Source organism: Lissotriton vulgaris, chromosome 12 (assembly GCF_964263255.1).
Source record: "Lissotriton vulgaris chromosome 12, aLisVul1.2, whole genome shotgun sequence".
Taxonomy (NCBI): domain Eukaryota; kingdom Metazoa; phylum Chordata; class Amphibia; order Caudata; family Salamandridae; genus Lissotriton; species Lissotriton vulgaris.
Window position 1 is genome coordinate 92,272,652 of NC_141700.1, and position 14,945 is coordinate 92,287,596.

Sequence of the window (14,945 nt, forward strand, 5' to 3'; positions counted from 1 at the left end):
TGTTTTCAAGCCCTGCTATGGAAAACACTTCACATGGCTCTGTGGAGGTAGCAGGAAGAATCCACACTGGCCAGAGGTGGGTGTAGTGAAATAGTGGAAAGTACTCCTGGTTCAGACAAATGTGCCAAATCTGTGATGTGGCATAGTATGCGTACTTGTAAAGTTAATATGTATACTTATTCACATAAGTGGTCTCTTACAAATATATAACAGATGTTTATTCCTACCTAAGTCTGTGATATTAATTTTATTGGCCCTGGAAGGATGTAAAGATTAGTTAGCTTCTACTGCAGGGGTCAAATCAGTGATCATGGGGTTAAATACATAACTGCCATTGATGAATTAGTTTAATCTGTGCATCAGTTCACAGTCTGAAACCCAGTTTTCTCATTATTGTGTACCATTTCGAATTTAAAAAATGTAACTAAAATTCAGAGGATTGTAATAGGTATTATCTCAGATGGTATTTCTGGTTTCAGCAGTTTCTAACTGGTTCCATTGGAATCTTTGTGGTTCTTACTGGTGTCATCTGTTTCTTAATGCAAAATACAAGCCATGCTCTGTAGGTGTAGTGCACAGGTTAATGGCCCTTTGATTTCTCAGCAAGGCAGCAGGCCTGTTCATCAGGTTTGGTGAACTGGACTTCATGGCGTAGGAGCAGAACTAGTGGCCAGCCTTTCACCCATGGGACAAAGTATGGAGGAATTATTTCTAATGTCATTATATGGTAAATATGAAACTTCACTTAAAAACATCAGTTTGTGGGAAATTATTAACATCCAAAACCTAGAAAACATGAATTTCCAATTTATGGCTAGCCAAGGAACCATAACACTGCACCTCAGAATGCACTGTTCATGACTTCCCATATAATACCACAGATGACATCACAAATGATATGGTCAAAACCAAAGGTAAAATCATATTTTGCATAATCAAGGTCTACATTAATTATGTCTCTTACAGAGCATCATATTTTACTGCTCGTGGAGAAAAAATGCTGCAGATTGCTCACTTCATTTGACTGCATGTGGCTGGTACCGCTAAAACCCTTTCGCAAGAAAATTCTACCTCTAAAGTTACTCACAATGGAGCTCAAATTGCTCACCCAAGTAAAAAGGATTCTCCAAACATTCAGCTATAAATTGATACTTTATTTTTTAACTTTAAAAAAAAGTGCCCTAATTTAATATCTCAGAAACGTTATCTCATCTTCACACTCTTGGTATTTCAAAAATATTTTACAGTTTTTATGGTGCCCCTTAGAAACCTGCACCCAAAGTGGGAATTTCTGTGCGTAAATATGTTAGCATATATTGTCGCAAATGTACTTTCCATCGAATAAACACAGAAGTCAATACCAAAAGGAGGTTACACAAAACTGGATCAGGATTTCACTTTTAAAATAACACATTTTATTGATTAAATAATTAATAAGGCTGCCGGTGAATTGATAATCGAGGAACTATGTATTTCATTGTGTAAGAGTGAAATTATGTCAAGTGTTATTGAAGTCATTTCTGATGCCATTGATAGCATAGCTTATGTTACCACCAACATCAGCATCATTTGTGATGTTACTGGTGAAGACAGTGCCATTTTATTTAGCATGTGTTAATTCAATTCAATGAAAAAAAGATTACCAAAGTTTACAAATTTCATACTTCGTTTGTCTGCTTCTGAATATTCCAACTAAAATACTTTTGCAAACGAATTCTACCTTTAAAAGTGGGGGTATACACGTTTTCGTCACCATAATTCTTTAAAATACTTTGAACACTTCATAATTATCCTCAACCCTGCAAAAAACTGAAAAAGGATTTGCAATGTTTGCAGAGGGAAACGTTTGCAAAGTTTGATGCCTCCACTATTTTTGAAGGTAACAGGACAGTTCCTGCAACAAAATATAGTTCAGGGTCTGTTTATGTTTTGTTTAACATAGGTTAGATTATCATTTTATAAGCCAGTAATAATATCCATTTTGTAAGATGCTTTCCAGAAACTCCTTAGCCAAAGAGGGACTTTATATGCAGAAATATATGGCATCAGATCACTTTCAATCCTACAAACACGGAACGTAATACAGGAAGGAGGTTGCAACAATTTGATCACGATTTTTAAATAAAAAAAAGTTTATTTTTGAAATAGTTAAAAGTTGTATTCGAAATGCTATTCGAATAGTCAATAGGAGAATATGTTAGAGATACATTCTATACTGATGCTTCGATCTGGGATGTATGACGTTACAACGCATACTTTTACAACGCCTACCTTTACAACGCATTTTTTTACACCTCAACATCCATTACAACGCATACCATTACAACGCATTCCACTACAACGCATACTACATTTACAACGCATACCATTACAACGCATAACATTACATTGTATATAAGGTAAGTATTGGATAGTGTAGGGGTAAAAATTACTATTCTAACTCCAGGGGGTGCAACAGTAGGGTAAGTGTTGGATAGTGTAAGGGTACTATGTGTTGTAATGCTATGCGTTGTAATGGTATGCGTTGTAATGACTGCGTTGTAATGGCATGCGTTGTAGTGGTGTGCGTTGTAGTGTCATGCGTTGTAATGGTATGCGTTGTAAATGCATGCGTTGTAATGGATGTTGTGTTGTAAAAGTTTTGTTGTAAGGATAGTGTGTTGTAAAAGTTGCGTTGTAAAGGTTGTTTCACTTCGATCTGCACTATATAAAGATGCTAAACATCTCCCATTATGATGAATAGTGTCAGAAATGAATTAGATGTCGTAGCACTTGCAAAGCATGTGGACTACCATTTACAGAATTTAAAAATCGTGATCAAATTGTTGCAACCTCCTTCCTGTATTACGTTCCGTGTTTGTAGGATTGAAAGTGATCTGATGCCATATATTTCTGCATATAAAGTCCCTCTTTGGCTAAGGAGTTTCTAGAAAGCATCTTACAAACCTAAAAGCCTGTGTGTACAAGGATGAAGTACATAAACCCAGGAGAGATAATGCACAGCAAACACTGCAGCAGAGAGCAGGAAACAACTTCACTGAAAACATTCTTAAATGGATATTATTACTGGCTTCTAAAATGATAATCTAAGCTTTGTTAAACATTTCCAAATTTCATTGATGCCTAACAAACACCTAACTCAACCTGACAAACTCTTCTGGGAGACCAGTTAGGAAAGAGCCACCAGGATCCGTTTGCTTCTTCCATCTGCGTCGCATTTGGAAAATCAGCAGACTGCGCTCGCGTGAAGCTCTTGTTCAGGTCACTCTGGGACTGGTCATGTCTCGCATTGATTATACTTAAGGCAGACAAACTAGGTGTTCTGCCTTGTTCATTCTGAAGGGGCCTTGGCAGTAGGAAGGACGCTTGGCAGCTTGCTTAAGCGTGCAGCGCTTTAGTGCTATTTACATGCTGTAATTCGCGATAAATTTTAAAAACGCCCGTTTTTTATATTTAATTTTGTTTGTGTTCTACATTTCCCCTGCTTTTAATTCCCACTTACTAGCACTTTAATCGGCAAACCCACCGCTCTTTGCGGGTCCTTGTCCCTTTGACTGACTTCCTGAATTCGACTTTGGCGGCCATCTTGGGGGGAAGTGGGACGCTATTTCTCACACGGTCTAGTCGTCACAAGGACGCTAGGCCTCCTACTTAAGGCAGTCATGCTAACGCGCAGCGGGGACGCGCAGTGGGACCGCCGTCATTCCGCCGGAGTTACGCCAGAGTTCAGCCCGTCTGTGCCCGCCCGGGCCCAGACGGGCTTAGGGCCAGACACGCTGGTTTTTTCCCCGTAGGTTAGTATTACCTACACAAGAAATGATTTGATATCATTACGCCCTGCGGCTGAATTGCCCTGTAATTGAATCCATAACAGTGATTTACCTTATGTAACATGTAATCGATGTAGGAAGGCCCAGAGAGTTATAGGAAAGAAGTCTTTACTAATGGCGTTATTGAACTGTAGGTCTCTCCCTAGCCATTCCGTTGAAATTAATTCTTTAGTCATAGATTATGATTTAGATATCCTATTCTTATCAGAAACCTGGATCACGTTGTATTCGGGCCCGGATATGGTGCAAGCCCTCCCCCCTGGCTATCTAATCTACCATCTAGACAGGCCTATTGGGCGAGGAGGTGGTCTTGCTATCATATATAGGGACACGTTGGCCTGCAGAGCTCAGGACGGAGGAGTGCGTGACTGTGAGAGCTGTCAATTTTCATTACGGATATCACCTACAACCTCCATCTCAGGCCTCCTAGTATACCGCCCCCGGGGTGTGTAGGCAACTTCGCAAGTTCATTGATTGAAACTATCACGCTTCTGGCATCGTCGTCCGCCAATTTCGTGGCACTTGGAGATTTTAATCTCCACTTTGAGGACCCTGCGGACACACTTGCTACCGGCCTGCTAGGTGATCTGAAAGCCTTTGACATGAGTCTAATTAATTCAGGGGCCATGCACTGTAAGGGCCACCTACTGGATCCAGTCTTTTCAAATATGGACAAGATTGAAGCCTCAACTCCTTTAGCCTTACCGTGGTCAGACCATTTTTTGGTTCCTTTTATTGGCAGTTTGATCCAACGAACGCAACTATTCCTAGGATCTATTTGGCTGACAGGGCTTGGTTCAGGCTCCCAGTTGAGCGCTGGATTGCCAATCTAGATGGGACTCGCCCTTGTCCGGTGCAGGATCCATTAATGGCTGATATAAACTTGGAAAATTGGCTAAACAGATCTTTAGACGCTATTCTTCCCATAAAGAAAATGCCAAAGAGGGAAAAAAGAGTGGGTTCAGCCCCTTGGTATTCCCAGACGTTGAGAACTCTCAGGAAAGGTTGCAAAAGGCTAGAGGGGATTTGGAGAAAGGATTGGGGAGAGGCAACCCGGATTGAATATCGTAAGGCAATAAGAGGATACAAAACCGCTCTCCGGGATGCCAAAGCCAAGTTTTTTGAGGAGAGAATTGGCAACTCGGCTAACTCCTCTAGAGAGTTGTTCAAGGTCTTCAGAGACCTTCTGAAAACTCCGGACCCACCACTGACCCACGAGAACCCTCAAAAGAAATGTACGGATCTGGCCAACTACTTTCATATGAAAGTAGAAAACATTGTAAATTCCTTACCACCTTCTCAGGAATTAGATATAGGCAAACAGCGAGCTGATGTTCAGATTAAGCTCGATGTCTTTGGCCCAGTGACCTCTGACGAAGTCCTCAGGGTTCTAGGGGCCATGAAGAGTGGTTCACCGAGGGATCCGGTCCCGATGAGATATCTTAAGCAGATAACAACTACCATCGCGGAACCAGTAACAGATCTCATCAATGCATCCTTGGCACAGGGGTCGGTTCCACCTAGTTGGAAAAAAGCGGTCGTAAAAGCCCTTTTGAAAAAGCCTGGTCTAGATCCATCAGACCTGGCTAATTTCAGACCGATCTCTTTGCTGCCTGGGTTCGCTAAGATTGCGGAGAAACTGGTGAACAGGCAACTGTCACTCTTCTTGGAGTCTAACGGCCTGTTGCGGAATTCCCAAACGGGATTCAGGCCGGGCCAAGGCACTGACACCGCCCTCTTGGCAGTCGTGGAGGAAGCCAGGAGCATTCTGGATTCAGGAGGATCAGTGGCAGTGATCCTCCTGGACCTCAGTGCGGCTTTTGATACCGTAAACCATCAGGTGCTGCTCCAACGACTGTCTGATGTGGGTCTGACTGGAACGGCCTTGAAGTGGCTCGCGTCGTTCCTTCACCAACGAACCTTTCAGGTCTGGGAAGGTAGTGCTCAATCTGCGCCCATTCCCCTTCAATGTGGTGTGCCTCGGGGCTCCTCCCTGAGCCCCACATTGTTTAATGTCTATATGGCTCCGTTAGAGGATGTGGTGGCACCACTGGGCATCAAAATAATCAGCTATGCTGATGATAGCCAGTTGGTGGTGGCCCTCTCCCAATTGGGGGACCATCCTGACCTTTTGCACTCCTGCCTGTCCAAGGTGTATACTTGGATGGGCAACTCAGCATTAAAATTGAACGGCGCTAAAACAGAGCTGATGTTGCTGGGACATGCGGGGCCTTCGTTACCGCCAGGTAGTTGGCCGACTTGCCTTGGTGATCCTCCAACTCCCAAAAAAGAGATTAAAAGTTTGGGCGTGTGGCTGGAACAAAATTTGTCATTTAAAACCCATGCACAGTAAACTGCCGGAGTCTGCTTTTCCTTGCTTCGATCGGCCTGCAAGATCTTACCCCTTCTTCCTCCGACCTCCAGGAAACTCCTTATTAAGGGGCTGATAGTCTCGAGGTTGGACTACAGCAATGTGCTTTTTTTGGGTGCCCCGGAGGCAACGCTCACTAAACTTCAACAAGTGCAGAACGCGGCAGCAAGACTGTTGTTGAATATTCCTAGGAGACAATCGGCAAAACCAGCATTAAGAGCGCTGCATTGGCTCCGAGTACGGGAGAGGATAAAATTCAAATCTCTCTGCAAGGCTCATAAAATCCTAAGAGGGGAAGGCCCTCCCATCCTGCATAATATGGTTCTCCCCTATAAGGCTACTAAAGTAGGCATGAGCGGATTTTGCGGATTGGCAATCCGCGAATTTGCGGATTTGCGAACTCGCAATCCGCAAAATCCGCGAATTCCCGCGAATTTGCGGATTTTTTTTTTTTTTTGTGTTCGCCCGTGTTTCTGCCAGTTCGCGAGGGTTTTTACAATTTCGCAATTTGCGAACTTACCTGTCGGGTCGCAAGTTTTGCGAACTTGTTGTTTCTACGTGTCCAACCTGTTTGGGACACTCTTCTTCATCACTGCCACTCTCTGTCACCACTGCCACTCTCTGACTACTCATGCCACCCTCTGGCCCACCCATGCCACCCTCTGTTTCATCGCCACACCCTCTGGTTGTCCAGTGTACATTATTTTCGGCAAAGCAAAGCACACCTTCCCTGCCTCAAGTGACCTGAATTAATTTGGGGCTGATTAATGTGTCACAGAATATTTTTTTAGCTGGCACCTGCTTCCTTAGTGCGCCCTGATTAGTGATCTTTTGCACTTGCTAAGTGCTTTCATTGTTGCAAAATTAGTTACAACACCTGCCCTGCCCCAACTGACAATAATGAATTAGGGGCTGATTAATGGATTTTAACTTCCAGCCTGGCTCCTGCTTGTCTCCCTTAGCTGTAATTCATGACCTTTGTGGCATATGTGTAACTATTCTGAGGTTCAGAGCAGGGTCACATAATAGTTTCAACTGGCAACTGAACTCTGGAGGGGCCCCTCAGGAAGCACTACAGGAAATGGCTACTAATGATGTGCCTGAACTTTTGAACCTGGTAAGTAGTTACTTTCAGTTTTGCTTAGATCGTATTTCTGCAATTTCGCACTTATTCGCGGGGCGCGAACTCACGCGAACAGTGCGAGCAGTGCGAGCAAAATCCGCTGCTCGCGGATTTGCGGATTTTGCAGGAAATTCGCAAATCTCGCGGATTGCGGATTTCCCGAAAATCCGCAAAATCCGCGAGCGGAACGGATTTTCCGCCCATGCCTATACTAGAGCACTTTGCTCGGACCATAAATCCCTGGTAAAAGTGGCCAGAGTTAAAAGAGCCCGGACGGGCGGGAGAAGATTCTCGGTGAATGTGGCCAAGTTATGGAACGCGTTGCCCTTGAATATGCGAACAGAGACCGGTATCATTCGGTTCCGAAAGCTGCTAAAAACTCACCTATTCCCCGCCTAATGATGTCCTTCTCTCAGCTCCATCCCTCTGAGCTATGAACGAGCGCTGGGATGCCCGAGGGTAACCACGCGCTATATAAGATTCCAAATAATAATAATAATAATAATTATGCAAATTCTCCATACGCGGGCATACCTGCATATCAATCTCAACGCCTTCAACTCATCCAGAACCAGGCAGCCAGGCTAATTCATGGCCGGCCTAGGTTCAGTCAGACTAAACCTCTTCTTAGGCGCCTCCATTGGCTCCCAGTGGCCCAGCGCAGCCTCTTTAAACTTGGCTGCCTGATCCACAAAGCCCTCTCCTCTCAGGGACCCTCCTTCATCTCCTCCCTCTTACACCGTTATGTTCCCCACCGCGCCCTACGCTCTTTCGGCTCTAACTTACTGTCCCCCTGCTCTTTCAGATGTAAAAAGCATGATGGCCTGAGATTCTCGACCCAGGCTCCACTCCTATGGAATTCCCTTCCCCAAGAACTTCGTCTCCTCCCCTCCTATGCTCACTTTAAAAAATCACTTAAAACCTGGCTCTTTTCTCAAGCCCACAACTAATTTCTTCCCGCTCTGTATCACTCAGCCCTTCCACTCCAGCGCCAAGAAACCGTGGGTGAACGTGTGCTCAACAAATTCCATTTATCATATCATATCACATCAGGATACTACTTTCAACATTTTCACACAGACACAGAAGACCCCTGGCAAAAGATGCTTGTTTGCTGACTACCAGCTAAGGAAGAACACAGCTGAAAAGTTGAAATTAAAGTTGATACTGACCTTGATAGTTTTTTTCCAAGTTGTAAATATGGGAATTTCCAGGAACAAAAGAAAGGCAAAGAGAAAGCAGGAGAGACAGCCTTTGCATCCTAAGGCTAAAGGTAAACAAATTGCCTGAAAAAGAAAGAGAAGCACAGAACGTTTTCCTCTGTAGATGTCTGTCCTATGTATAACAGTAAATAGCACCAACATTTATTGACCAAGGAGAAGGTGTTTAGCAGAACACCCGCAAAGTGTATCCCACATTTACCATCTCATCAGGAATGCCACAGTATTGCGGGTGGTAGTACCCACACTCAGTAAATACCAATGCTGTGTGTGGGCTGCCTATTTACCGGATGCGGTATTACCACCTCATTCCAAGTTACACCACTTGAAATCCAGGATAACCCAGTAATACCAAATTTTCCCACCATTTTAAATGATATAAATGTAATATGCGGCATTTCTCAATTTCAAAACTCCTATGGGCATATTACCAACAAGTAGCGAAATTTATCGCTACATAGGCTTAGCAATGATTTTGTTATCGCTGCCTATCGCTGGATATGTTAGCGGAGAAAACATGCTATTAGCAAAGTTTTTCTCCATTGTGCTAAAATATCCAGCGATAGCGGCGAAATGCGTGAATATCGCTGAGAATACAGCGATATTCACGCATTAGCGACGAAATGCTCTTAGCCATGTTATCCACCTCCCATTGGATAACATGGCTAAGAACTAGTCAGGGCAGGTGTTAGCATTTGGAGATATTCGCGCTTAGCGCGATTATTTCCAACGCTACACCTGCCTTGCTAATAGGCGATAGCGACGTTAGCACTTCTGCTTTCAGTGGCTAACTGGTTGGGTAACCCCACTTTGCATGTCATTAGCGATAAACATCGCTGACATGCAAAGCGGGCCCCAAACCGCTCGCTATCGCCTCAAAGCAGTCGCTAACATCAATTAGCGACAGCTTGCTAATAGGGCGATAGAATTATCGCCGCTTAGCGGCCAAAAAAGGCTGCTAAATCGGCGATAATTGCCTATCGCCCCCCTTGGTAATATGCCCCCTAGTTAGGAGCAGGGGTACCCCTTTCTTTACATTATATGCAGTTTTTCTCCACACAAAATCTGTCAGGTATTAGCTGGCAGAATTTGATTTTGGAGAACTTGTGGTATTACCACAAAGTTCTAATCCAGATTCAGGCATGTTTATGCCAGAATTAGGATTGGCAACACTCATAGAATGAGGGTTTCAGAGTCTTCTAGGACTAGTCACTAGCACCGATGTTGACAATTAAGTGTCAGTGCCGAGCACCGGAAAGCACTGGCTCAAATTAAGCATTGCCCTTCCAGTAAAAAATACTAAGCTTTGACAAAGTTGAACACCTTCCCACTTTGCATATGTATTATGCTATACAGCACACATACAAAGTTGGAAAAGTGTTGAGAAAAAAACGTTGCTTACATTTTAATCCGGCCTCAGAAAGATGTACATTTTTGCTGCAAGTACATGTCTACCAATGTTAGTAGAGAGCAAGTGGCAGCTAACTTATGGATGGTAGCCTGGAAATGCCCATGTACCACCCATGGAATGCCATCCTTGACACAAAGTAGTGCAAAGGAGCACAAATCTCTACTTTGTGTTACTTTAGCTACTTTCCAATGCAAATCTGGATTTACGTTGGCATTGGAAATCAATAACAATTAGGTTTAAGGGCTTAAAAAACAACACCTGCTGCATGCATGATGTTTGCAGAGTTGGTTAGAACAACCAAAGAAATTTTAAATTACACGAATACACTTGAAAACATGACACCAGGCCATGGATGTCATTTGAGCAAATTGCCGAGGGTAGGAGAGGAGCATTACACTCCTTGACTCCACCCCTCCCATCATGACTTTATAGGAAGTGACCTCACATGACCTTCGACCCTGATGACCTCGCAGGAAGCTATGTCACATGACCGTTGACACCGTTGATATTACAGTATTTGACATCACTTAACTTCGAAAACACACATCATAAGAGCAATATAAATACAATAAAAACGAAAGACACTAAAACAGATCAAACTCTATTTAAATTACTACCCATAGAGGGCTGCCTGAGTTTTGCAAAGGTGCAAATATGATAGAGGAGACCACGAAAGAAGACAGCAGACATTGGACCCTGTCCCTGACCCAAAAGCATGCCGCACTTTGCCCCTGGAGGGGCTTGAAAGCCTCAGACGCGGTCCCACGATGGCAGGAGACCGCAAAAGAAGAGAGCAGACTTTGCACCCTGTCCCTGGCCCAAACGCATGCCGCACTTCGCCCCCGGCCCCTGGAGTGTAGAGGTGCAGACTTCTTCCTAAATGACCACACTGAGGCTGGAATAGAGGGGAATTATATTTATTTAAATATAATAAATGTATTGGGAAGAGCGCCGGGCGTCTGGTGTGACTCGCGCTCTGCCGGGCTCTGACTAGTGCGAACCGCCGTTCGCGCATGCGCATACCCGCGTTCTCCACCGGCGCGTGTTAAGTCACACGCAGGCCGGTAGCGTCTAGAACGCTAACACCACATGGAGGGGCTTGAAAGCCTCAGACGCGGTCCCGCAACGGCGGGAGACCGCGAAAGAAGACAGCAGACTTGGACCCCAGTCCCTGCCCCTGGCCCAAATGCACGCCGCACTTTGCCCCTCACCCATGGAAGGGCTTGAAATCCTCGGACGCAGTCCCACAGAGCGGGACGCGCGCGGGACGTGCCCAGGCGAAGCCAAGGGCGGGCCCGTTTGAGCCCGTTAGAGACCGGTAGAGGCCGGGCCGGGCCTCCCCTCTAAATCCTACAATATTTGAAGGTCAGTCCTTAGCTGTACATCGGTGCATTGTTATCCCATGTGGAGGCTGATTTCCTGGGACAGTTATTGATATACAGCCCGATTCATCAAGCTGAATTGCGCTCGCAAAGGGCCAGAATCTGGGAATCTGGCCCTTTGCGAGTGCGAATTTTGCATTTGGGATTCATCATCCCAAATGCAAAAATCGCTGTTTGCGAAATCGCATATTTGCGAGGAATTGGATTTAAGGAATCTCTATTAGAGATTCCTTAAATGCAATTCATGAACCAATTTTAAATTGTGAATTCGCAATATTTGGTCGCTATTTACCACGAAGTCTGACTTCGTGGTAAATAGCGAAAAAATAGAAAAAAGCACTTTAATGCATTTTTATCTTTTGCATGTTACACACACACATGTCCTTTGGACATGTGTGTGCGCAACACCTGGGTAAAATTGCATTTCAGGGGTGCTACAGGGTGTCCTTTGGACACCCCTGGCACCCTTGAAATCGCTATCTTATTTGCGATTAGCTAATTGCTAATCGCAAATAAGGAATAACTCCCCATTCATTCCTATGGGCCTTTTGGCAAAAAAATGCAAATATGCCTAAAACGAATAAGAATGGTGGGTCTGTGACTACAGCATTGCCAATGATAACAGAGCCTCAGACAATTACTCCCTTAATGGGCGCCCCAAACTTGGACCCAGTTGGTGTTTCCTCGCCCGAAGCCGATGAGGGCTTTTGGGTTAAATTGGGTGCTCTAATCACGGCATTTATGTCGCCAATTCTTGGGAGGTTGTCATCAATTGAGGACAAATTATCTCATTTTGAATTGTTGCTGTATCTCACTTTGGTTCTATTAAAGCCTCACTGGGGCTGGTCCTCTGTAACGAAAACAAATGTGTTGCGAAATACTGTAAATCCCAATCCCCCATCAGCCACCCCAATAACATCTAATTCAATGTTTATATCATCTAGTAGGAATGATGGGGCTGGTACTGCCTCCGATGTCGGTGTAGTGGCACATGGAGGCTACGAAGGCGAGATAGTGAATACATCTAGCGAATTTGACCAGCTTATTCCGAGTACTCCGAGGGAGGAAGGTGATAAATCCTGTTTAAGGACAGCAAGGCTAACAAGTAACATACAACCAAATAATTTTATTTGTGGTTTAGATAACCAACTTATTTCTGCCCCAAGGTAACCTGGTCACGGCTCCATAGTAGCGCATCGTGGCTTGGTTGCTAGCCTCCCTAGAACAGATCACAAGGCTTTACATCTTCCACCTGCCGCCGCTCCACTGATGGTGGTCCTGAGGAATGTCCCTTCCCTACACCCTGGGCAAATCGAATCCACCGAGCAGTTAATGGCAAAAACAATGCACTAGCTCAGTGTACACATAAAGGAAGCAGGGGTGGGGGGTGGGCTATCTGTAACCAATTGATAATGCCTAGACGTTCGTCTTGGGTTAGACATTCCACCAAGGATGGAGGGGGTGACTGTGTGGTTGCCAACTTTAACAATGAACGCTTAGTTAGACTCTTATTGGAATGTCTAGGGAGCAGGGATGAAGGGTATTGTCCTGGTAAAATTTCTCTTCTGCCCCTAGGGTTTTTTCTTTACCTCGTCATCACTCCCCACCAGGAGGGGGGATTCGTAGTGTTCATTACAGTGCGATAGGCCGACCCCTTTACCCTAACATAGCCAATAGATTTGCACCCTCATCTGGCCTGGACACCTGTGATTGGCTGCCACCTGTAGAACTACCAAGAACAGAGAATATCCCTGATCAAATTGTTACTCCCCGGTGATAGATTCAGGCCCTCCGTTAGTGCCAACTGCTGGGCCTCAGTGGGTAGAGGATCAGGTACAGATAGAACAGTGCGAGGGATTGAGCCCCAGCACACTGAGGATTTTATCTTGGAACATTGCTGGGTTGCTATCGAAGACTACCTCCTTTGATTGGTCTAATTTCATGGAGTCATATGATATCATTACCTTTCAGGAGACCTGGTCATTGAGTGCAATTTTTGGGCCAGGATATCTGGCATTCAGTAAGCCAGCAATTGCGAGCATCAAAGGGCGACCCTCGGGTGGATTAACTGTGTGGGTTAGACAAAAGGCGGGTTACCAGGTAGAAGAACTACGGACTGATAATCAGGATTTTCTAACTATTAAAATAACCCCTGAGTATCACCCCGAGTATATAGTGATAAATGTCTATGCTTGAGGGCTGGTGGGTGGTAAGTCTTCACAGACCATCTCCAGCCTAGATACATTTATTAACCACATCCGTGCGGTGCAGATTTACCACCGGTGCTGGGCCCTAATGAAAACGGGCGTGGTCATGACAGAACGGTTCCGTCATGAGCACAGCTCGACCGATGATCATGACGGAACCGTTCCGTCATGAGCATCGAAGGGGTTAAATCATTAAAAGGGTCATATAACTGCATTATCGCAGGGGATTTCAACTGCACGTTCGAGCCACTTGGCTTAGAAGACTGTAGCCTTACTAGCGATGAGGATGCTATTTGGGGTGTTCCGTCCTTGATGCTAGCTCCAATCAAGAAATGGACATAAGCCGTTCTGCAGTTGAAAAGTTTAACACTGGAGAGGGGGCTTCGGGCTATCAATGGTAGATCAAGATCAGATAGTAAAGGTAAATCCACTTATACCAACGGGCTGAAAAGTAGTAGGATTGATTATTTCTTTATTAGTTTGGAATTTTGGCAGAAGGTGAGGGACATGGAGGTTCTGAAAAGATTGGAGAGTGATCATTATCCCCTGACATTGTCTTTAGAGGTAAAGTCCTGCCCTCCCTTGAGGGGCACTACGGATATCGTAACAGCAGATGTAATTCTGTCCAATGACTGCCGCAGGTTAAACTGGGCAGAGATCTCTGAGGACAAGGGCACCTTGAATCGGATTAAATCAACACTTGCAGATTCTCTTATTGCCCTCTCACAACTTGACCCTAACGAGGACACTCTTCCTGCCCTCACAATAGCTCACGAGGCCCTGTTTGCTAAGTTGAGATCCTTTTTTATAAAATAGCAAAAAAGAACCAATATGTACCCTATCCATAAGTCAGCTAAATGGTATGACGGGGCATCTAGGATAGCCTACAGGGATTTGTCTAAAGCCATAAGGGCAGGTTCAACGCAGAAAGTAAGGAAATTGAGGGCCGATTATAAGGCAACCCAACAACGGGCCAAGAAGGCCTTCGACGAAAATAGATGGAGGGACTTGCTAGACGCTAGTAATGGGAAGAATTGGTGTAGATTCTGGCAACTAATTATGTGGGGTAGTGATCATCCCGGTCCAGCTCCAGTCAACAATGTCCCCCCAGAGGTTTGGGTTGCACACTATCAAACCCAATTTTCATCCCCTGCAAAAAGTCCTGGGCAGTATCAATGTGTAGCCCTGGAGTCAGCCTTAACATTTACCAAAGGGGACATTGAGCGTACTCTTGAAGGGGTAACTGCAGGTAGGGCCCCGGACCCGGATTGTATCCCGGCAGACATATTTAAATCTGACAGGGAGAATTGGATCAAATATATCTTTATTTTTGCGAATGGCTTGGCCAGAGGTGCCCCCATTCCGGAATCCTAGCGTGTGGCTGAAATCATCCCTATTTAT

The 14,945-nt window shown here is 44.8% G+C and overlaps 1 protein-coding gene across 1 annotated transcript in view; it reads right to left on the reverse strand.

Annotated features, from left to right (window-relative positions):
* The window catches only part of HAPLN2 (hyaluronan and proteoglycan link protein 2), a 69,528-nt gene that overhangs the window by 32,812 nt on the left and 21,771 nt on the right, over positions 1-14,945 (reverse strand). Inside the window, exon 2 of the mRNA XM_086946365.1 lies at positions 8,497-8,610. Within this exon, the coding sequence (XP_086802491.1) occupies positions 8,497-8,584 (88 nt within the window). The 5' untranslated portion in view covers positions 8,585-8,610. The remainder of the gene's footprint in view (positions 1-8,496; positions 8,611-14,945) is intronic.